The sequence below is a fragment of the Trematomus bernacchii genome, unplaced genomic scaffold (assembly GCF_902827165.1).
Source record: "Trematomus bernacchii unplaced genomic scaffold, fTreBer1.1, whole genome shotgun sequence".
In the NCBI taxonomy this organism is placed as follows: domain Eukaryota; kingdom Metazoa; phylum Chordata; class Actinopteri; order Perciformes; family Nototheniidae; genus Trematomus; species Trematomus bernacchii.
Genome location: NW_022987727.1, coordinates 5,836,906 through 5,860,594, shown reverse-complemented (window position 1 = coordinate 5,860,594; position 23,689 = coordinate 5,836,906). Strand labels below are relative to the sequence as shown.

At 39.8% G+C, this 23,689-nt stretch overlaps 3 protein-coding genes across 10 annotated transcripts in view; 1 reads left to right on the top strand and 2 right to left on the bottom strand.

Annotated features, from left to right (window-relative positions):
* Positions 1 to 464: 464 nt before the first annotated feature.
* On the bottom strand, positions 465 to 8,588 carry zmynd12 (zinc finger, MYND-type containing 12). Its single transcript, XM_034145370.1, has 8 exons — positions 8,413 to 8,588; positions 5,314 to 5,443; positions 4,483 to 4,654; positions 4,201 to 4,368; positions 3,957 to 4,078; positions 3,773 to 3,863; positions 3,102 to 3,247; positions 465 to 693 (listed from the first exon to the last, which is right to left on the bottom strand). The coding sequence occupies exons 1-8, from the start codon at positions 8,550 to 8,552 to the stop codon at positions 586 to 588; spliced, it is 1,077 nt and encodes a 358-aa protein (XP_034001261.1). The 5' UTR covers positions 8,553 to 8,588; the 3' UTR covers positions 465 to 585.
* Positions 8,589 to 8,782: 194 nt separating this feature from the next.
* On the bottom strand, positions 8,783 to 12,106 carry LOC117494347 (epithelial membrane protein 3-like). Its single transcript, XM_034145213.1, is given in 7 exon segments — positions 8,783 to 9,523; positions 10,476 to 10,533; positions 10,535 to 10,617; positions 10,720 to 10,813; positions 10,815 to 10,823; positions 10,924 to 11,011; positions 12,023 to 12,106. Coding segments are annotated over 6 exon segments (498 nt in total). The 5' UTR covers positions 11,002 to 11,011; positions 12,023 to 12,106; the 3' UTR covers positions 8,783 to 9,347.
* Positions 12,107 to 13,178: 1,072 nt separating this feature from the next.
* Positions 13,179 to 23,689, top strand: part of ccdc30 (coiled-coil domain containing 30) — a 19,924-nt gene continuing 9,413 nt past the window's right edge. For 2 of the 8 annotated variants that reach the window (XM_034145501.1, XM_034145499.1), the window contains exons 1-17: positions 13,179 to 13,281; positions 14,083 to 14,207; positions 15,177 to 15,359; positions 16,380 to 16,500; positions 16,751 to 16,941; positions 17,247 to 17,327; positions 17,895 to 17,972; positions 18,433 to 18,589; positions 18,904 to 18,975; positions 20,417 to 20,532; positions 20,615 to 20,739; positions 20,841 to 21,033; positions 21,632 to 21,724; positions 22,211 to 22,339; positions 22,498 to 22,635; positions 23,235 to 23,413; positions 23,600 to 23,689. In XM_034145501.1, the coding sequence (XP_034001392.1) occupies positions 14,130 to 14,207; positions 15,177 to 15,359; positions 16,380 to 16,500; positions 16,751 to 16,941; positions 17,247 to 17,327; positions 17,895 to 17,972; positions 18,433 to 18,589; positions 18,904 to 18,975; positions 20,417 to 20,532; positions 20,615 to 20,739; positions 20,841 to 21,033; positions 21,632 to 21,724; positions 22,211 to 22,339; positions 22,498 to 22,635; positions 23,235 to 23,413; positions 23,600 to 23,689 (2,024 nt within the window). In that variant the 5' untranslated portion in view covers positions 13,179 to 13,281; positions 14,083 to 14,129. Of the gene's footprint in view, positions 13,282 to 14,082; positions 14,317 to 15,176; positions 15,360 to 16,379; positions 16,501 to 16,750; positions 16,942 to 17,246; positions 17,328 to 17,894; positions 17,973 to 18,432; positions 18,590 to 18,903; positions 18,976 to 20,416; positions 20,533 to 20,614; positions 20,740 to 20,840; positions 21,034 to 21,631; positions 21,725 to 22,210; positions 22,340 to 22,497; positions 22,636 to 23,234; positions 23,414 to 23,599 lie in introns of all 8 variants that reach the window. The other 6 variants (XM_034145507.1, XM_034145502.1, XM_034145508.1 and 3 more) reach the window with 4 other exon arrangements.

Sequence of the window (23,689 nt, the reverse complement as noted above, 5' to 3'; positions counted from 1 at the left end):
ATCCCGTTGGATTTGACGCCATCTGAACAGGACATTGCAACGCTCACTGCTTGATAGCGTGCAAAGGTCTGTTTACGGCCGGTTGTTAAACAACTTCGTTATGGGGAAATGCATGTTGTTGCGTCCAAAATGGTTGGAAGATAAGGGAGGAAGGACACTCAATACTGTATATTAGTAAATGTGTCGCCAATGTAACCGGTTAAAACTCAAAGTGGCGATGAGGTGTTAAAATGTATGGAAAGGGTCTTAAAAGGTACTACATTTGACTTCAGGATTCCTGCATATACCCTGTTCTATGTTAATATCAAATGTTCTCTAGGCATTTTTATTTGCCTGGGGGTATTCGACTGAGCACAAATGTCCTTTTCTTCCCCCCATTGTTTTTCATTGTCCGCTTACAATACCAATACACAACATCTGGATAAACCCTAAATAACATCATAAGCTCTGTACTCATAAACTTGTTTATTTGAGACCAATTCAGGGGGGTTTCTACTTATACATGTGTGAAGTGGTGTGGAGCTAAACAGATGTCCCGGGGGTGTAGATCTCCAGGCAGAGGGCGGGGCAGGGCAGGTATGGGGACTAGCAGGCGGTGTGCAGCAGCTGCAGCAGGCCCTGGATGGGCTCCGTCAGGTTATGGTTTGGTATCAGCTGGCTGGCCTGCAGGGCAGTGTTGCCAAATCCCAGTGCCTGGCACACAAACGGAAACAAACACAGCAGCTGCAGCTGTTAGACTCTCAGGGGAAAGTAAAGCTGACTTATATAATAATATCACTGAAAATTGGATTGCTACCCAGTCGGCTTAACTTATCCCACTTCACCCCTCCGACCACCTGATGTATAGGCTGTCATACTGTCCTTTACAGTTTAGAACAAGGAGAAAATATCAATAAATAATAATTGTTTGATACTGTTGACAAGACCATGCATGCTCAGGTGGAAACATGCCATCGCAATGTGGAATTCATTGAGGTTTGCGGTGGCATCTATGGAATGCCTGCACTTTCCATGGATATGTAAGCAGCTGGGACTAATCATTGTGTATGTATTGCTCAAGTTATCAGTGTTATATCTACGGCTCTCTCATTTGTAAATACCCAGGCTCCTGTGAGGCCTTTTTTTTTTGGAGTTCAATAAACATCAAGAAAAAGTGAGAGTTGGACTGACCAGTAGACTTGTGTGCTTTGTGTCAGAAAAATGTTACTGTTAACAATCACAAGTATCTCCCCTCTCTAAACTGCATCACCACCTCTGTCAATCAAGTGTAGACCACTCCCCCACAAAAGTAAAGCTCCGCCCTTCAGGCCGGTCCACTCACTTCCTCCCCACCAGAGACTGAAGAACAGAGGAACTTTGAGTTGGCACATGGAGCTGCTAATTGTTTGTACTTAAATCAGTTGATGAAATGTTTAGCTTACTTTAACAGACTGTTTTGTTTATGTTAGATCCGCCTTCTAGATTCCATTTGACCCACACCTATGTTAAAGAAAATAATTGAATCCTGTGGATGCATGAAATTATGTAAGTGGAATACTGAACCTTATTTATCATTATTATTATTATTATTATTATTATTATTATTATTATTATTATTATTATTATTATTATTATTATTCTTATTATTATTATTATTATTGTGGTTATTGTAAGACTGCTAATAGTTTGTAAATATCCCTTTTATTTAGATAAAGTCATCCACAGCAGCGAAACCGTTGTCAACATTCATTTGAGAATAAAACGTTAAACGGCCTGCTGGATCCAGTATTTAAATGTTCACACCACATGGGATGTTCGATGAACCACCACTCCAACAAATTATAGTTTCTTCAGTTACTGTAAAAAAATCAAATGTACTTAGGCTAGTTAACCACCGTCCTGGTAGAATGAACCCATCCTTTGTGCCTACAGCTGCCATTTTGCCACTTGAAGTGGGTTCTAACAGCAGGGGGTAACATTGCTTTTTCGGCTCTGCTTGCCACCAGGGTGTATTTCACATTTTGACCTTATAGAAAAACTGTTGGTGAACTCCCGCCGTACTAACCCAAGACACCACAAGATAAAACAATGACAGTAAAACAATCAAACAAAGTAACTAATTGTTGTTTAACTAAGTTTGTAGTATGTGCTTGATCCTGCCCTATCTCTAATCTCTGCCTGCCCAAGACCCAACCTAGTCTTACACATTCACTTCACCATTGCTGCCTTGTTCTCTGAACTGGACGCACAAGAAATACACTCATTCACCCCACATTTAAGATGCAGTTAACACACACCCAAATATTTTCCAAGGGCCTTACAGAGACTCTAGGTCAGGGGTGTCAAACTCAAATACACAGTGGGCCAAATAAAAAAATCGGTACTAGTCGAGGGCCGGACTGGTTCAATGTTTATTGCAAAACTTATTGAAATGAACTTATTGCACATATTAAACCTGGAACTGTCAAAGCTTAAATTATTACCTATAAAAACAACATGAAACATAAAATAATCAGTTGCATTCATTTCTTATGGCTCTAACTGCAGCTTTTCCGGAGTCATTTCTTATGATTACATTTTTCCACAGGCCAACAACAGCTTCAAAAAAACTATTTCCCTCAAAGAAAAAACCAAACATCCCCTGTTGTCGCAATAAAAAAAGTGCAGAAGGAAACATCCATTGAAACTCAGCTTGCTGCTCTGTGATGCTAGTTTAAGCCAGATACTTGGCATCTCATCTTGGGTGCAAGTTCATCAATGTTTGGGGTCAGGCTCTGAGCTGAGGAAACCCTCAGGATTGAGTGAAGGTGTGCGTGCAATATACCGGCGGGCCAGATCTAATAGTAATTCGAAATTATCCTGCGGCCGAAATTAAATCCACCACGGGCCTGATTTGGCCCCCGGGCCTTGAGTTTGACATATGTGCTCTAGGTGGATGTCGGAGTGCCGAGACGGTGAAATAAACTCCCACTAATTCCCACCTCATCTTTACTTTACCAATTAGAGTTAATCTCATCTCATTGAGTACGACCATCCAAAGAAGTAGCATAAAGAGGAAATGGGGGACTGTGTCACTCTGTCAAACTGAACCTTTAATGCCTGGACGTCATCAGGGGTCTTACCTTCAGGGAGTCACCTGCTAGGAACCACAGCATGGCCAGGCAGTGAGCCACCAGTGCAATCTGAGCTGAGTCTTTTCTGGAGTCATTCTGCTCAAACTCCAGCATTGTTCTTAACATCTTATCCATTTCAACTCGCTGGGCTTCATCTGATTAAAAACAATAGATAGAGAGAAAGACGTCCTTTCGTTTTTACAGTATTCAATAGGTCAACATACATTCTGATCTCTGTGCATCTTTTGTATAGATTGTGTAAGCATATTTCCTTCCATTCCCAATATTCCCTGGTAAACCTTCCAGAAAGCCTAGGAAATTACATTTCAGCTAACAGGCTTAGCATTATATGTAGGGCAGCAGCTGCGGTAGAGGGTAGCGGTGCGGATGCTGCACAGCCAGAGATGGTCTCTAGTCAACCCTGAGCATACTTGTGTTAATCTGGGGTTTAGCTTTTGGATTGCGCAAGACAGCTCAGATAAACCTAGGCCTTGTTGACCCTATTTGTTTAGTGATACGATGGATTGCGAATATACTTTTCTGATTCTAAACCGTTTGAACAGTGAGTTGGAACAGTGAGTTGGATTTGGATCGATTGACAAAATCTAAATGTATGTTTTTTTAAATTTAAATAGTTCTATATTACATTTAGATTGTGCATATTTGATGACAAGACTCACCATATGGCTCCAACCCTGTGTCAGGACTTTGGACATTTTGTACGTGGGTGTCGAGGAGTTTGGTCAGATGGCAGTGCCAAGTTTGTGCCACCTACAATATGAACAGTAGAGGGTAAAATATGAAACACATAAGCACATTTCTTGGCCAAATTGCCTTATCATAATAATGTCTGTTTTTTGTTACCTCGGAGTACAAGGAACGAACAATAGGCAACCCCCCAAGTTTGGCATACACATTAGCCATGAGAAAGTATCCTCCACGAGTGACTGTGCTATCCAGGCCATACTCCTCACTGGCAAGTATATCTGAAAAAAAAGAAAATTTGCTTTTTTTACAAGGTGCATTCATAATAGTCAGTATTTCCAACATCCTGACAAACAATATGCATGTACTAAAGCCATGGTGGTGAGTGTGTTACTTATGACACTGACATCATTTGCAAAGTTGAACAGCGCAGCCTCCAGGTTTCCAGTGGCTGTGTGGAGGCGACCCAGGCACCTGTGCAGACGTTGGTGGACCGCGTGATCTGAACTCTTCAGTGCCGCCCACTCCGCCTGGGACAGGAGCTCCGCCGCCCAGGCTAGATTACCCATACCTGGAAAGCACATATGTTTCAATATAAGATAAATGCACATAGTCATGCGTTAAACACTTTATTTTGGAAAGAGGAATGGGAACATTTGAGAAAGCAATCTGTGTTGTTCCTCACCCATGTTAGCCTCAGCCAGCAGCAGGTAGGCTGGGACCATTTGGACAGATCTGGGGCCGTGAACATCTTTAGAGCAGCGCAGGCAGAACTGGGCCGCGGGCAGAGCTTCCTGGTGCTTCCCCTCAGACAGCTTGCTCTGAGCCACCAACCTGCACATCTCAATCAGCTCCGCCTAGGTAAGGAACCAAAACCAAGGTACACTTCAGGTTAGCTACAGGTATATTCAATATAAATGGATTATCACTTAAAGGTCACCTATTAGGCAAAATCCACTGTTTCATGTCTTTTATACATAAACATGTGTCCCCCTCTGCGTTGAGAGATTCTGAACGTTTCAGGAAAAAGATTCTCTCTCTTTTTGTCCTGATCCATTTATATAAAAAACCTGTCTGGAAATGAGCTGATCAGATTTTGGCCACTTTGTGATGTCATAATGATTTTTTGACTTGTGTAACCATTAACCAATAACCAACCAAGGTAACCCCCCCCCCCCCCACCTTATCATCTGAATCTCTTCCTAGAGCACCATTGTGGTTTTTTTAACCAAATATCTCACAGAGGGGCGTGGCACCTTATTTTCATCTAAAGTAACGGACACTTTTGAAACAGGGCTGACACAGAGGGGATTATGGGATGCTACAATGCACGATCTGTTTGGTATTTCGAGCCAAACACTTCAGAGACATGTTTTGGATACATCTGAGACCTATAATATATTGTTGAAAAAATAGTATAATAGGGGACCTTTAATCATTCTCTGTAAACTAGCTTTAAACTCAAAACAAGATGAGTCTGAGTGTGAACACCGAAATTCAACGCATATATCCTCACCTTTACAAGCTGTGATTGAATGCATTCTGCCTGCTGGAGGCTTAAGAGTGTCGGGCTGCGGATGGTAACAAGCATCTGACAGATTCTCTCATGGATCCCCACCCAGTCAGCCTGCTGGTGCTCTGCATCACTGAGCAATGAGATATATATTTATTTAACAGATTGCAAAACTTCAAGTCATTTTTATGTTCCCACGCTGACTTACAACATCAAGTCATTTCAATATTGTATCCCAATCATGTCATATGCCTTAAGAGGCTTCGTGGCTTCAGTTGTCTTCTGTCAGCCACCTTACACAGTCTTCATCTCCCCCCCGGGTACAATGTGGCTAATATTGGCTCACACATCAAGCCATTGAAGAAAAACCTCCTGTGATCTGACAACTGAGCTGTGATTTTCACTGTGTTGAAGTGTTGAACAGTATAGCCTCAGTAAGAATGGTTTTTAAAGTGAACATCATACTAACACATCACCAGACAGATACAGTCATGTGTACAATTCACTTTCAGGGTTTTCCCTTCATTCTAAGGCTGCACCACCTTAGCTATTTTTGGTCTCCACCTAAGACGAATAATGTAAGATCTATGGGTAGAGCATTACTGTATTAATGTATTATGTTCCTTCACTTTTTGCACACAGATTTGGCAGTGATCTTGTTCCAGAATGATGTGAAAAAATATACGTTTGATTGAAAAACATAACATTTTCCTACACAAAACCCTGACAGTGAAATGTTTCCCCTACAGTATACTGTGCATGACTTAGCTGAAGGGATAAGATTTTATAACAGACTTTCTATCCCATTTAGAAAATAACATCTGAGTGCAGAGAGGGCATACTAAATTGTAGGCCATTACATAACAGGTCTGTAATTTTGTTTCATCTGACTCCCCTCTCCTGCACACTTGTATGGAAACTGTCTTGGTTTTTCTAACTTAGGAGCATGTATGTTAATGCCAGCAAGTCTGTTGCACGCGAGCAGTGATCTGGCCACGTCACATCGACAGTAGCACTGGCAGCCAGACACACAAATCATGGGGTCTTCTCATGGCCGCAGGGGCAGGGCTACTCGACTTATCGTCTCTGCTTTGATTTCATATAGGCTACTTCTCAATCTGCCCTAAAAAATAACAGTCAACACACACATTAGTTATTATAGTAACTGCCAGCAGCATGATAAGATGTGGCTCATTAGACCTCCAATAACAATTTCACCCCTGTATGAAACATTTGGAGCAAGGACTCGAAACACAAGGAGAGCTCGAACTGATGTCAGACATTGAAGATTTATTGGAAGTTATCAATTGACAAAGATAGTTTCTGCAGCAAAGAAGTGATACAGCTCCTGACCAAACAATTCTGAAGCTCTATCACCCAGTCCCTAGTATTTAGCTAGCTCTCAGAGAATCATCAACATTGGATAACCAGTCAAAGCAAGCTCTGCTCCTGGCTGGGAGTGATTAGCTTTGGGGAGCCACACTATAAAATGGATTCCTGGATGTCCTCACTGCTCTCTGACACTGTGCGTCAGCCTTGTCCTGTATTATCTAAAAGAAGAGATTGTTTTATGAATGTTTGGGCAAGCCTAATCAACTATCTGGGTCATACCAATACACAGCTGTGGGGACAGAATGTTAAAGCTCCAAGGCTGTAGCCTTCATTAGACAGGGTGGTGAGAGGAGAGGCAATAGCTAAGAGGACTTGAACTAAACTAAAGGGCCATGAAATTCTATATCGACCCCTTGCCGTGATTTTAGTCTTATCTTGAGACTTGCCTCCAACATATTAATTATAAATACAAACGTGTTCTTACAACATGTAGCCTAGATGTTACTGTATTTGATCAGTGTTAATAGAAACTCTTGTTTACTCCTCTATATCCTTTGTTTGATATAAAATGTAATGTGCATAACGTTTCATTCAATTTCAGAAATGTGCTCACTTTTAGTTCATTTCAAAGACTGAGAGGGAAGCCAGCACAATAAGTGGCTGTAAGCCTCCTTTAAGAGACTGGCTTTAGTGGCTCATCCCTCCACATAAATCCCTGCAGGGAGGGATGTCAGCACGTACTCTTCTCCACTCCCCATGCTGTGCCAATGAGGATTTCAGCGATCACCATCTTATGATCTGTAATAGAGTCTGAGGAGATGTCCACCTACGCCAAAGGTAATATTGGCTTACATGCATCAAATAAAAGCTGAAGTTCTCAAACTCAAACAGTCGAGCAGACGCATGGAACATTACCCCCGTCGCATGAAAGAAAAGGAATTGGTAATTTGATTTCCAGCTGTTCCTCTCTTCATCCGCTCCCCCCGTACGACACGGTCACGTGACCGCTCTTCATGCCGACGTGTTGATTTGTGCTGTGAAACAATATGGCTGACACTGCCACCTAGCGTTCAAACCGGAGACATGTTTGAGCAAGCTGACAAACGATGAACACAATATTTACTTTGTGGAAAAGGGGAAGTACTCTCAGATGTTGTACTTTAGTAAAGTAAAACTACCAAAGTGTAGGAATACTCTGTTACAAGTAAAAGTCCTGCATTCATAATGTTACTCAAGTAAAAGTCTCAAAGTATTTGCATCAAAATGTACTTAAAGTACCAACATTCAAAGTACTCATTATGTAGATTGACCAATTTCAGAATAATATATATTATATGTTTTTATTATATTTATTGATGCATTAAAGTGTTATCAAAGCTGGTAAAGGTGCAGCTAATTGTATATACTTTGTTTGTTGCAGGTAGGCTTGTGAATGTTACTCCAGGTACAACTAAAGTCTTATTTTAGTCTTGATTGTATTTCACATCATTAATCCAAATCTGAAAACAGTAACTAAAGGTATTTGTATATTTAAGCACTTTGTAACTATGTTTTGAAAGGTGCTATGAAAATAAAGTGTATTATTATTATAAACAATTTTTTTTGTTTAAGTAGCCTAGTGCTTTCGAAGTACAAAGTAGCAACACAATTGAAATACTCAAGTATGGTAAAAGTCCCTCAAACGTGTAGGCTACTTAACGTGTAGGCTACAGTACATACAGCCTTAGACGTTCATTATAAAATATATTATTTTTGATAGTTTAAACTTACCAGTAAAAGGTGACCCGACATTTGGTGCATTGCAGGTGCGCTGTTTTTTGACAAAGTTCACACAATTTTTCCGTTCCTTTGGGTAAAGCAAGGGAAATGATCTTGGATGCTTTCCCCAAAACACGAGGACTATCTTCCATTATAGCGACAAATGGCTATACAAATGATACACACAACACTCGACCGGTATTATGCTAGTTTTCAACATATAATTAGCTGATGAAGCTAACGCAGTTGTTGAGAAACTGTAAGTTTACTGTCGCTATGGCAACGACGTCAGTAGGCCTAGTTTCCCCTCTGCTGGTAAATCTGTTACCTTAAAAACATGAAAACATGAAAACCTTTATAAATACAATTTAAAAAAACAAAAAACTGGTGCAGATACTTTAATTAAAATAAATGTCCTACATTTGCTCAAATACTGTCTGAAAGGTGTTTTTACAGATTTATTTGGTTTCAAGTGTGCAATGTATTATTTATCACATAAATGAAAACAGTGGACTTTCACACATTGTGTTTCTTAGAGTGATATGTATTGAAAGATGTTACTAAATATATTCTACATAAGCTTTAGGTACAAAAATAGATTTCCAGTTTGCTCTAGAAAAAATATAAAAGCAATTCAAATGCCGTATAAAGCCTAAAACTAACAAAAATACATTAAACTGATTGGTATTTATCTTCCTGGTCATGGACATTATATATTGACTTAATGTTGAGGATTGAAAATGTCGTCAAGGGAAAAACAATATACATGTAGTCATTTATATAATTAAAAAACATTACATTAGTTGAAGCCTGAGCAAAGATCATACCATATGCATTTGTGAGTCCTGAAAAAATACATTTCTGATTAACAAGAAGTCAAACCAATTGTTTTGTTACTTCAAAAGAAAGAAAAAACGTTGTGTTAGACATTGTGTTCATTTGTCTGGTCATTCTTTCTTACGCAAGTGGATGTATATGACCCCACTAAGCAGCAACAAGGGGACACACACCCAGGCCAGGATGAAGCAGTAGCCAAAGTGTCCTGCTGTCAGCTCTCTGGAGTCCTGAAGGATTTCCCTATTGTTTAATGTGTAGATGAGAGCTGCAGAAAAGGCAGTCAACCCTAAGAAAAGACCGTAATAAGTTTAGTTTATGAATGGGATGTTTTAAATAGTGTGTTGGTTTGTAACATCCTTTTGTAAACAATGGCATAAGCATTAGAGTGATAGCAATGTTGGCAGGGGACAGTGTGGCAAAGTAATGAATACATCACTATATATTAACTTTAACTTCAGACTGTGTCGCAATAACAGTATATTTCAAAAGGAGACTAAATGTGTGGCAGTATATTGAAATAATAATTAAATATGTTTACCAAATAGAGTTATATTTAATTGCAGGTTAGCCATAAGGCTGCAACATTACTAGTAACCTTGTTCAAATGTAATCAATGTAGTAATTTAATTATTTTTCAATTAATTCATTAAGGTTATTTTATTTAACTTATAACATTTTAATGACTTATCAAATATTTGAACTGGGCTTTTTTGCTAAAAAGGCTTAATAGTACTCAACACTTATTACAGTCAAACATTTATGACGAGTCTTTCTCAGTTGACCTTGCATTTAAATTGGAAGGGGAGCAACAGGAATACATTTCACATTCCTTCATATGAGCTTTTTATATAATACTATCAAAAATAATTTGGATGAACCCCATTGTACATCACCAACATTTCTACCAGTAGCATAACTGATACTCAATGACATAGTTTTTTCTGATTAAATTGAAATGTATTTTGTTATTTAATTACATAACTAGTGGGGAGTAACTAGTAATTGTGGACTTTATCATAATAAAAAAGCTTGAACCAATGCAGCCATCAGAAAAACGTTATGCACAGTCACAATACTCAAGTATAACACTGTTGAAATGAACTTACACATGTTATATATAATATTTAGCTTATTTCCCAACCATGAAATTTACATTTGTAAGAGAAAGTGCCATCCTTTAAAATTGTCCCATGATGCACAAAGCAGGTCAGAGGGACATTGTTTCACTCCAGTGTTACCTGCAAAGACTTGACACAGCCCAGTGAAGTAGAAGAGCCCGCCCTTAGACATGGTGAAAGAGTTGACCAAGGAACACCAAGAAGGAGACTGAGGAGAAGACCACTGAGATAACCATCAGGATCTGCACTGCATGAAGCCAGTCTGAGAAAGGAAACCACATAACAAGTGTTAGTTCTCAGATTTGACTTGTGGAAGAAAAAATGATCGTGTGTGGAGGTAGACAAAATGACATTGTTTTGTTACCAGTTTCTTTGGAGGATGTACACAACCAAGATCCTGTGAAGTTGTCAAACCTGCAGTTGTACCACAGGTCTGAGTTCTCCAGGCCATCCCACTCCCCACCAGGACTTTAACGAGAGATTAGAGATGATACCGTCAGCTGGATATGTTGCATTTATGAGGTAATACAATAAAAGTCAACAATCAAGCCCCAGATATGAATACTACCTTCTCCATGGTAGCAATGAACTGCATTGCCAATGTGATGAGATGCAGCAGGGTCACAAACATAAGCAGGTACGCCATTTTCAACTCCCTGCCGAAAATAAACACAACTGTTTAAATGTAGGCTTCCAGAAAGACTGCATTCAACAGTAAGCGTGGAAATGCTTGCTTGTGACCAATTAACTTGTTACTGGGTCTCTATAAAATCAGTAATTGAGAACTTTCCTGTTTTTGCCCCGAAGAGTTTAAATGGAAAATTTCAGTCGCTGAACAGAGTATACTGTGTTTTTTAAAGCCCACGCTTCAAAACAGGGGGCAATGAGTTATTTCTAAATTGTAACTTTGACTGGCCTCTGCGTTTGCCATCATACAGCTAACCTCAGAGAACCTGGGCGGGCCTGTTGCAAGCTAAACCTTTTCAAAATATTTAACCAATAAACCTCTCCACCCTTCCAAATATATATATTTGTATAGGGTAAACAGTATGTGATGACTTAGATTTGGATTTAATAAAGAGGCACTACTTGTTAATTAAGAGGAAATTAAAGTCTGAGGAAAAAACAGGGATTTAAGAAAGCTATTTTCTATTGTATCTAGTGTACGGTAGTGCACGAGCAAACGCTAAATTGGCTACCAAAGCTTTAGTAACAACATTTTACTTCATACTAAGGAGACATGCAATGGAAAGAAAAAAGACAGAAAATAACAGACGGACATAATTGACTCTGTAGACCTTTATCTCTATGTCTGTTTGGGTGGGCGGTGGAGTCTTACTGTCAAATTATCTCATTACACTAGATTCCATCCATCACATGAGAGTCAAAACGTTTAAATATTTAGTAATGGTTATGAAAAAAAAAAAATTGTGTACTGTTACAAAGATGTGATGAGTAACGGTTTGTTAAAAAACGTTATATTGTATGGCAAACAAAATCTGTTATAATAAAAGCATGAGTCTTTTGCTACGCACCACTCTAGAGTCCATTAGGGGATGTGATGCAAGAATCACTACTTTGACCATTTTTTTTTTAAACAACTGGAACCATGATTTAACTAATAATATATAGAAGTCATATGAAATGTCAAGGAATGATGTACTCACACTGAGTATTGCCAGTCCCTCTCAATCGGATCTTAGGAGCAGCTTAAACGCAGCTTCACCACTCTACAGTTGTGTCCCTTCTGGTGGTCCTCTATTTTCAGACTTACCACACCCCCCTTATTTTTACAGCAACTCCATCCAAACTTTCCAAGGAGCACGCCCATTTCCTCTGTGCCGAACAGAGGTCTCTTTTAGTACAACATCACCATCCAAAATAAGTGTTCCACCCATCTAAAATGGGATCCACCCATGGGCAGTTGAGGCACATAAAACCACATGAAAATAACTCCTCTGTAAACACTACACTTTGGATGCTTTTTTGGCATAATGACCATTCTACTATGCATTCGTGATCCCAGTTTTGTTATAGGGTAGATGTGAAGAATAAACACACAACTGCAAAATAACTCACATTTCTACACCCAGGCATCATGATTATTGTGTACTGGTCACACAGGAAACATCAGGGTGGGACTCACCGTGTAGGCCTTCATCTTTGATCATGTAGTCATAGTGGAGGTCAAAGCAAAACAAGACAGGCCTGAATTATAAGGTTTCAAAACAGCAATTGTACATGTACATATGGGTTCAATAGAATAGGCAAGAAGAAACATTATTTAACTTGTTTTTGTATTATTGATTATGAATACCTGTACCCCTTCATTCATTTAGGAATCAAACATTGTATAAATACTATTGCTAGATTGAGCTAAATAAATGGTACAATTATACAAATGATTCTGATATTTCACATCTCAGGAAATACTAATGTTTCTTTGTCGCCACCTGGTGTTTAAATCCATACATTTATGAGATATCATCAAAAGTCCATTAACTATCAATAACAGTGAAGTAAGTACTATATTGATACAGATTACACCACGTTACATACAGACACAGAAACCTTCCTATCACTTTTGTTTACCTGGTAACAAAAGACGAAACCAATTAAAAGACCGTTTAATTGCATTCAACTTAATTATCTAGATTTGGTCAAACTCGTCAAAAGTACAACTTTTACTACATCTCGAAGCTGTCATTTACTAAAATGATATTCCCTGGGATATTTTTTTTCTAAACTGAAACAAACAGCGTAAACTAGTTGGTTTCGTGCGGTTTCATGGCTGCAACTGTGCTGATGGATTCTCCCTGCATCATTTAATGGTACAGTCCGTTGCCTAGGTGTTTGTAGAAGCCAATCCGCTCCGCCACGCCTGTCCTCAGCACTTAGCTTTCGTGTTGCTTTTACCCTTTGAAAGGTGAGTAAAACTTTAACGGCACATTGCATACCCTGCTAAATCATTTCAAATAATGTAGCTATTCAACAGTAGCCTTCGGTTATCGTAACAATTCCCCTACGGAGCTAACAAGTGGCTGCCAAGCGGTCATCGGAGAAAGCTATGGCTACCGTTAGCGAGCTAGCTTTAGCTGTGTGTGTGTGAAGTATACTACGGTAACTTATGAGCGAAGTTTGCTAACTAGCTAGCGCAGCGTGACGTCCCAGTTGCCAGTGTGGGTTATTTAGTATTTACTTTAGCACACACATATATTTACTTAATGACATGTTTCTGACCAGTGAGCTTGCGTTGACAAATGGAATGCAAGTTGTCCCACAAAATCCCTCATTTGCTCCTCGTCAGACATTTTGGGAAGAACAGTTAGCTGAAAAACATTTTTTAATGGCACACATGAGAGGAAGGCCGTCACGTTATAACCACTGCACTGTGCAAACTGCAGGGATTTATTTGTGGTGTATACATATCGTTGCTTACGTGCAATGTTCCCAAATGCAGGACAGAAAAGCGCCTACTTCAATGATAGAGATAACATTATTACTATTATTGCTGTCTGTGGTAAAATCCTCATGATAACATAGCAGCAGAGCCAACATAGCTAATCATCCTGAAGCTTTGCATAGCCTCAGGTGATGCAGTGTTCCTCAGCTGTTAAACTGGAGTGTGCCTATCCAAACTAAGGTAGCTAGTCTGATCTCTAAGCTTGCAACTGCAGGTCCTAACATGACTTGAATGCATTGTTATTAAGTGTCTCATCTTTTGCAGGGGAACTCGAGGACAAGACATGTTGTCATGAATGGATTGCAACAACAATGGAAGAGAGGAAGTTTGAGGATATGCTGATCTTCACCACATCAGTGCAAACTGACTTGGCTTCTATGGGATACCATGTAGGCTAGCCTTTTGTTTTGGATCAATACTTTTAACACTAAGGAAAAAGGCCATCATCAACAGATGCAGCTTCCTCCTGCTTAATGTATGGCCATGGATCATGAAGAGGTATCAATCACATCTGTTACTTTACTTAGAAATAACATAGTGACAGTCACTGTTAAGATGCTTTGTCCCAGTGTTCAACACCAGAAGTACTTTATGAGTATGCAAATTGTCGTTGTTTTACATCTAATCTTTTAGCAAATAGTTCCACAAAGGCAGGCTCATAGACCAGTTGGCGTGGTGTTTAAGTACAACAGGCACATGAGACCTGATACCTAGCAATATGCTACATGTTGTTGGAGCAGTGACAGCTTCTGGAGTAGTTGAAATGCTGCACAGGGGTGCTGCTCAGATTACAAGCTCAACAATGTACAGTATTGAATTCAGCAACAGGTGTTTAGTGCTGGCATGACACTATAATGTTGTGTCTCTCTCCTATGTGTCCCACAAAGAGATCCGTTGTCAGTGAGACTGACAACCTTGATGTTGAAAACTGTTGTTAACACTTTAGTTTGCAGGATAGTTTACCTGATCATTTAGTAAAAGTAAGTAATTTAAAGGACGAAGGATAGATTATTTAGGTATTTGTGTTGCAGGTGTAGTAGCATGTCACATATAACCACATAGTATTATTAGAAGTAAATTAAAGGCATTTGAGCAAAAGTATCCTTGGAATTGTATCAGGTTTTAGTTTAATGACAATACAGATTTTGCTATAATAGGCAAAGCTTTGAAAAGCAGTGAACCCAAGGCTACCCATTCACAGACAAGCTTACTATGTGGATGCTTCTTGATTCACTACATAACTGAGAGGTTTTATTTTATAATATCTTACAAGCTTTACATAACAGTTAAGTTAACACTTAGGTGATCAATATGATATTGGGTTTACAGAACATTAATCTCCTCCTCTGGGTTCTCAGGTGCAGACGGAGCTGGACAAGATTTCCATGCGTCTTCAGGAGGATGGCCTGCCTCCGGGGGCCGGTGTGGAGGAGCGGCAGCGCCACCTGTGGCAGCAGCTGCTCGCCAGGGAGGCAAATCTTCAGTCAGCCACCCAGGAGCTGCAGACTTTACGTACCCAGCAGGCCTGCGAGATGAAGGAGGTGATTATTTTCAATACTTTGGGGTTCGCAAACTGTAACACTGTCAGTCCTCTTGATCTGATTATGTACGATGGAAGTAGGGGTCAGTTTGCACCTTTTAAAGTTGGTTTGCAGTCCACCAATAAACCAAGAGAAAAATAACAAGTTCGGCACCCTAATACTGATTAGTGGTGCGGACGTTTTCCATAAAAGAATGTTATGTTTAATACAAGAATAGGATACAAGAGTGAACTGCTTTTTTTTTCCAGTAATACTGACAAACATCAGTAAGATTAGGTTGTGTCAGAGCTACAGAGTAATAAGTCATCCATATTTGCTCGTTAAATCTTTCTTTAATGAACTGAAAACCACAACAATTTGATATTATTGGTGATCTTATCTGTGTCGCCTGAAAATCACCATACCACCAGTTTATCAAAGTGTGCTCCTTATTTTCATTAAAACTATAGACAAATAAAAGTGCTGTTTTTGTGCCCATTTTGATGAAATTCTTGAAGCAAAGAACTGGATAATCAAGATGGGTATGCAATTGATGTAAGACACTGAAAATGACACTGAGTATTGAAAAAGACATTTGCTGAAACATCGTAGTGACAAAGCCTCTCGTCAAACCAACTCAGAAGTTCTCTTCCCCTGTCCCTGATACTTAACCACTCCTAAGAAAATAATCAACATTTTACTAGAAGATGCTGCAAGTCCTGTCCCTGGCAGGGTCAACCTGTCCTGCTATTGTCTGAAGAAGAGATTGTTTTTATGGTCATATCTGAGACACAGCTGTTGTTAAAGCCCAAGCACATAGAAATGGCCTGCCTTATCATACCGCTAGAAACAGCTCTCCCAAGGCTGTTTGCCTGTGCTTGGAAAAATGAGTGAGAAGAGAGGTAAAAGCTGTGATGCTTAAAAGTAAAATTAAGGCCCCTGTGAATAATTCCCTGTGACTTAAGCACATTAAATAACTCACATAAATGTCTAAATTACATGGTTGAATTTCTATTGGATTTTTCTCTTTTCGTCTGTCAGGTAGAGAGCTATGTTTCACATATTCGTGGGCTGCTGGAAGAGCGCGAGTCTCTTACTTCGGAGTATGAGAGAGACAATGAACAGCTGCGCGAAGAGCTACACCAAATCAGACAACAACAGGGTGAGTTCAGTTTAAATATAGTGCAATGTTGGCATAGCCTGGCTCACCTCACCCCTGAGCAGTATATTTCTAAAACACCATAGCGTACAATTTGTATTTGCAACGAATGCTTTAGAATCTTTTGTGTTAATATATCAAGGCATGCGTTTCTACAAGTTATGTTCACAATCAGTCTGCTTCCCTATAGAAGTTGTCATGCAGCATTTTGTTGTGATCTTGACAGTCCATTAAAATCTCCCATTTCTTCCAGAGGGTCAGAGCAAGGAGCTTGCAGAGATGTTGGCTCAGGAGGAACTCGGGGAGATGGGCTTGAGCAGCCCCAGTGAGCAGGTGGCGTACCTGCTGGTGGAGAGGGCCACACTACTGGAGAGGCTGGAGGCTGCTGAGAGGAGACTGGAAAGTCAGAGCCTCACCGGCAGCTTCATGGAAGTCCAGCACCAGGTACAGGACTGGCTTTTGTAAGGGGGAGGACTGTTTGAATTTCTAAAGGACTGTTAACATTTCGTCAACATGTAGGAAAGGAACCATACTAGTCCAATTGGAAAATACTGTAAATGTAAGGCATCCTGCGAAAGTGCACAGCCTCTATTATCTGAAATAATCAGTCTTCAGTCATATTGACATTTTTAGTAAACCTATCCCTAGGCTTGCTTGTTTTAGTGGAATGTAATATTTGACTATCCAAGGCAAATACAGAGACCGTATAAACGTGGATGAATGATATTATCGTCTCTCTGACTGGACAGGAGCATATTCGCCAGACGATGGGGGAGGAGCTAAGGCAGCACAGGGATGATATGCAGAAAGCCGTAGATAACATGACAAAGGTGAGGTCATTGTGCTTGTTGCTGAGTTACAGGTCTGTATACATCAGGTTAAATTAAGTCTGAGAACAAAAAAAACATCCCTTATATTTCCAGTTAAAGGGACAGTTCATACAGAATGGTCTCTTTCCAGAAATCATGAATGGTTAAATATAGTAACTATTTTCTTGAGTAAGCTTAATACAATGTAGTTCCTTTATATTCAAGAGAAGGCAGACGACCGTTATGTTCAGCACTGGGCATCTTACATCCCAACAATCTAGACTGCAGGATATAGGAAGAATGTGTACTTTTGATAATTTGGGTGAACTGTCCCTTTTACTATTTCTATTTTATTTGTATTTACTTGCACATCTCAAAACATTCTCTTGCACTATTTTATCTGTTTTATTTGTTCTATGTATGTTGCACTGTTGGAGGAGCCTGTGACCTAAGTTTTTCATTGCCATATCTACACTGTAGCTAAACAATAAAGCCTTGAATCTTGAATCTTGAATCCTTTAAAAGACAGGGATACCAGGTGATAGTAATGTCTAATGTGATTCTGCACACATGGGTCTTTCCTCTCAGCAGTGTTCATCCCAGAGTCCATGGAAGAAGCTGTTTGGGCTGCGCAGGTCTGGTCAGAGCAAACACAATATTACCCCTGTAGGTTTCCACCTTAAGGCATATACTAACTGAGTAACTAACACTGGTGTAATGATAAAGAGGACATCACTGGCCTGTTTCACATTATGAAATGTTCCATGCTGATAATGTGCCTTGATATCCGCATGACCACTATGATGCAGAGGACACTGCTTATCTCAGAAACACGACTGTCAATATTTGTTTCTAACAACCTATGTGTGCTCGAAGTGGTTTGAAAAATAACGGCATGTCACGGGACAGCATGTGTACTTTTTGTCCCACTGGTGTCACTATGCAGGTGAATGTTGACACTATTGCTTCTCTCCAGGCCAGCGATGATGATGATGAATCTGAAACGCCTGAATGCATGTCTCTCACATCAGCATGTTGGGCCATTTGCTTCTCCCGTCAACCTATTAATCTTCGCTGCTGCCACACTCCTCCCACTCTTACCCTCCACACTTTATTTTTGCGTCAGGCCCACAGTGAGCAGGTTTCCCAGGAGCGAAATGAGCGCCATCGGCTGGAGCGGGACCTTGAGGAGGCGTCTAGGAGGCTGGCAATGGCTCATCAGGACATCCGCAGACTCACCAATGAGCTGGATGCTGCAAAGAACAACAACCTGGACCCAAGTGGTATGGTGCAAACACTAAAAAGCCTATGTTAAACACTATTGCAATGTTCTGTGCACATTATTGTTATAAACATACAAATGATGACATTGACTTGTCATATTTTTTTATAATGTGTAAATCACACATACAGTAGCTTGAATGTCTGCCTCGAATCATTTTCAACATGTTTTGGTTATGCAAGATAACAAACTCCTTTTCTAATGCATACCTTTTTTAAATTGTAATAGCTAGGTACAGGAATTCATTAGGAGCTTGTAAAAATAAATGTTTTGAAAGGCATTACATTACAACAAAAAATATGCTTATAACCTCAGGTTCTGAGCTCCAGGGAACACTCGAAGAAGTAGAGAACCTGAGGAAGGAAGTGGACAAACTGAAACACTGTGGTGAGATAGACTTGGGTGTGATGTTGAAAACTTCCATTTAGTTAAAGGAGAGGTGTCATGGCCATTTCCACTGATCATAATTCCATTGTTGAGGTCTACTAGAATAGATTTATACTGTGCATTTTCCAAACTCACATTGGTTTCTCATACAGCATCTCTGTAAACTACGTATTCACTGAATTTCACTCTCTGCCTTTAACGGCTCGTTGTAGCTCCAAAGCTCCAGCCCCCACCCTCCCTGTGAGCACAGTGTGCTCTGATTGGTCGGGACGTTGTGAATCGCGCTGAGCTCCGTGGAGGTGTTGTTTCCTTGTTAGCGATACACAGCCAAACACAGCCAAATTCATCCTGAGCACACACAAAGTCACAGCCGAAGTAAAAACAATAAGTGTGGCTTGATATTGAGTAAGAAAAAGGTTGATAAACGCTGTGAGAATGGGTCTGCAGAGAGAATTTCGCCGCGATCCAACTGTCTGTTATCAGCCTGCAGCCAGGGAGGAGAAATCAGCAGAGCTGCCTGCTCCCTGCACACAGATGTGTGTGTGAGGAAGTCCGTGGATTGGTCAATTTGGACCAATCAGGCTTAACGTAACGGCTCCGCGGACGTAACGTAACGGCTCCACGGATTGGTCCATTTCGTTCCGGGTACGGCTTGACATCATGCCGTCCCGAAGAATCAAATGGACAATGACGTATCTCCAACGAGGCGTTTTGGGGAGGTATTTTCTGTGTTAGAGTTTTACTCGCTATGGGTGTACTTTGAGGGTTTTGACTCTGCACACCGTTTACATGCATAAAAACCTTCATAACACACAAGGGGACGGGTAATAACCGGAAAAGCATGACACCTCTCCTTTAAGGTTTTCTGGAGTTTTTATTTCTGTTTGAAAATTCCAGTTGGAGGAGAGTTGTTCAAATGAGTGGGTTTATAGGACTCTGTAGGGTTGAAAAAATAGTTTGGATATTACAGATTTCTGCTTAAAAATGACGAAATATAACATTTCTTTTTGCTTTATTTATATTTAGGTTAATTTCAATTCTTCACACACATTTATTACAATTATTTTAAATGTAATAATCTTTTAGATACCAGTTACTGATGTAGAAACTACCTGATTTACTTCATATTCTTACTCGTTCTTGAATTATGAACTTGGATCATGTTGGTTTTTAGATATAAGTAAACAATCTCACTTTGACAAATGCACAAAGTTCTGAATTTAACCCTCACCCTTCTAAGAAGAATTCCAAATGTAAGCTTAAATGTTTCGTACAGTTCGCTTTAAGGACTGAGGAATAATTTTAAACCTGCATCTCAAACTAATTTCTAAGCAAATGATGGACAAATAAAACACTATGTGAAGTCATAACTTCATATGGTATATAGCAAAACTAGACTGAAAAAAATTGATGTTGACCGTCATGGTTTTTCCCTTCACAGATATGATGAAGCTGCAGCGATCCAAAGAGCAAAATGACAAACTAGATGTTGAGAACAGAGCTCTGAGGGAGAGAGTCCACACTTTAGAGTCAGAGAAGAGAAATCTCTTGGACCAGGTATTTGAATCATTATTTTTGTTCAAATAACTTATTATGTTGTCGCAGAAGTTTGACATTATTTGGTGTTGTGTTTGTCCAGTCGGCAATACACGACACAGACGTAGATGTTACCAAAGAGGATGAAAAGAACAGGAGCATCAGCAGTGAACCACAAAACAATCTATCCGGCTCGCCAACCGAAGAAAAGGATAACATGCACAAACGGTATACATAACCAGCCTGGGAAACAGAGTGATTAAATAATGTTGACGTTCGTTTAGACTGTTTATACTGCTTTGACTTGAACCATTGTTATTTTCTGTCAGGTGTCATGAGGCGATGGAAGACAGGCTTGTTCAGATGAAGGATCTGAAACGGCAGCTCCAGAGGATACGCAAGGAACAGGAAGAGCTGGAGGAGAGGAACGAGGAGCTGGAGGCGCTGCTGGGGGAGGCCCAGAACGCCAGCAAGGGGGAGAGGCACCGGCACGAGGGGGAGCTGGAGGGACTGCACAGGAGGGTAATGAAAAGCACAAACTTCCTAAAAAACGTTTTCTTAACTGCAGGAGGGTTGTATGGATTACTTACTAAATTAAAGGAATCTTAGAAGTATTTTACTTGTGGAAAGTATGAAAGTGTGTTTGATAGCGTGCCATTGTAGGGTGGAACAAATTGTACTACAGAGCTTTTGGAAGGGGGTAATATTCCTAAAAGAAATCTGGGATATTCCCTGAGATTACAAAATCGTAAAATTGCAAGTAAAAGCTCAGAATTCTATCTATGAAATTACAGATGTGTTAGAAGAGAATGTTTCACTTCTAGAAAAGGATCAACCTCATCCCACCACCACGTTCTTTTCTTCAAGTATTTTCTCATAAATGTTGGAGTTTCTTTACTTATTTTACTACTCTAATTTCTGGCTGATTTTATTACTCGGAAATGTATGAGTCATCCTCTGAAAGTTTGAGTTTTTCCTGTAGATCTAGCCCCTTTGCCTGGCATCATCATTTATTTGACATTCATTAATGCCAGTTGTTGACTAGAATTACTCAAACAGTATTGTGAACCATCATCTCTCTAATGGCTGAGTGAGTAATAGTCTTAACTTGTCTCTGCAGATCAAAGGGCTGGAGGCAGAGCTGAAGAAGCAGGATGTCCAAGACAAAATGTTAAAGAATGGAGAAGAAGCCACCGAGTCCTTCTTACAGCTGGTAAAACCTCACTCTCTCAATATCACTGCTGCTTTCTCTGTGCTCATTTCACAGTGGGGTGACAACACAGCAAAAACACTTAGACTTGTGACAATCCACAGGTTCAAATAAAGCACAATGATTTGTTACTAATGCTTATCATTTAAAATAAAGTTATTTTTTCTATTAGCTTCAACAGGTCAATAAATGATGCTGAAAGAGGTATAGCGATTAAGGAATACTGTTCCCAAATTTGCCTAAAATAAATCTCCTTTGGATTTGAATAGAACAACAGGTTTTATTGTATCATCAAGTTCTTGCAATAGTTCCTTATCACATTTCCATTCATATGATGGTTAATGTAAAAAATAAGAATACACTTTAATGACCAACTATAACTTTAACTATCAGCCAGCGTAGATTAGATGATGGCCCATAAAGAGAGTTTATATGCCTCAAATTCCATAACAGCAACCTATTAATGCTCTCTGTACATTATGTATGAAGCACCTAAGGGACAGCAGCCTGGAGAGATTGGCTCTTCTAGAGGCCCGTCTGACGGAGGAGAAGGACTGGAGGAAGCAGCTGGAGGTGGACCTCAGTGCTGCCCAGGCCGCACTCAAAAAAGACAAGGAGGTAAAAAAACAACAACAATAACATCACAGCTAAAAATCTATTTTGTAAAGAGATTTATCTTGAAAATAAGAGTTCCGGTTGTATTTGTTTTAAAGTACAATATTAAAAAGTTAGAGTCGCAAACAACACAGGAACTCTAATTCATCTCTACACCAAAGGCTTTGCAGATAGGTGAGCGAGAGCTGAAGAAGCTGAGACTGGAGGTGAACAGCCGTCAGACAGAATGCCAACAAGGGAAAACACTCATCAAGAGCCTCACACAAGTCAAGGGGGAGAAAGCAGTTCTGGAGGAAAAGGTATGTGGTTTTTTCAGGTCAGACCTGATGAAACTGGGCAAAGCATTCTTTCTTCAGGGTTAGGTTGTTGCTGTTGTAAAAAAATATATATAAAGAAATCACCTTACTGCCTGAATGTATTGGAAAACTAGACTGGTAAATCAGAATTGTAATAAGATAACATGTATCTATGTATGAGTTCCAAAGAATATTAACGAAGGAAATATATAGAGGGATGAAAATTATAATAATATGACATTAGTGTTTGGGTGGTTGTGTATTTAGCTCCTACATCAGACACGCCATTACACTTTGAATATTAGTTTCGGTATCATTGTTATATAAGAGCAAGGAAATATTTAAATAACAAATAATTAGGGAAATATCAGAAGAATTTAAATAAAATCATATATTAATGTATTCTTAATTTTAACACATTCAAGCCACAATTCTATAATATCAAAATGTACTTATTACATTATTTACAAAACAAATAATGTATATAATACATGTATATGTAGTTAAAAATAGATAAATTAAGAGCTATCTAACCAGGTTGACTGATAAAAAGAAGTCAGAGTTTCTCTCCATCTTGATTTCCTTGCCTCTCTGCCGGCCAGGTGGCTCAGATGGAGCGAGCCCACAGCCGCCTCCAGAGCGAGTTGGAGCGCTATAAAGACATTAACCGGACCCAGGAGGACAGAAGAGAAAGCAGGCTTCATGTTGACCAGCTGAAGGAGCAGGCTGACCGGCTCACTGCTGAACTGAGCAGCCTGCAGACAGCACACAGCACTCTCAGGTTGTTATCAGTCCACAATTCACCGTACAAAAAGTATTGGTGCATGCAGAGGTATTTAAAAATAGATCAGAGTTGGGATTATAGCACTGTCACAACCGGTACTGCTATCATGTATCATGGCTGGGCCTATCGTGTCTCTCTAATACACCCAAGCTGACTAGTTTGCATGAATTTGCATATGTTCAGGGAGGAGATGGTTTCCGAGCGGCTGCAGACTGCCGAGCTCCAGGCCAAGCTTAGCTCCACTGTCCAGGAGAAGCTGACAGCAAAGGGGGA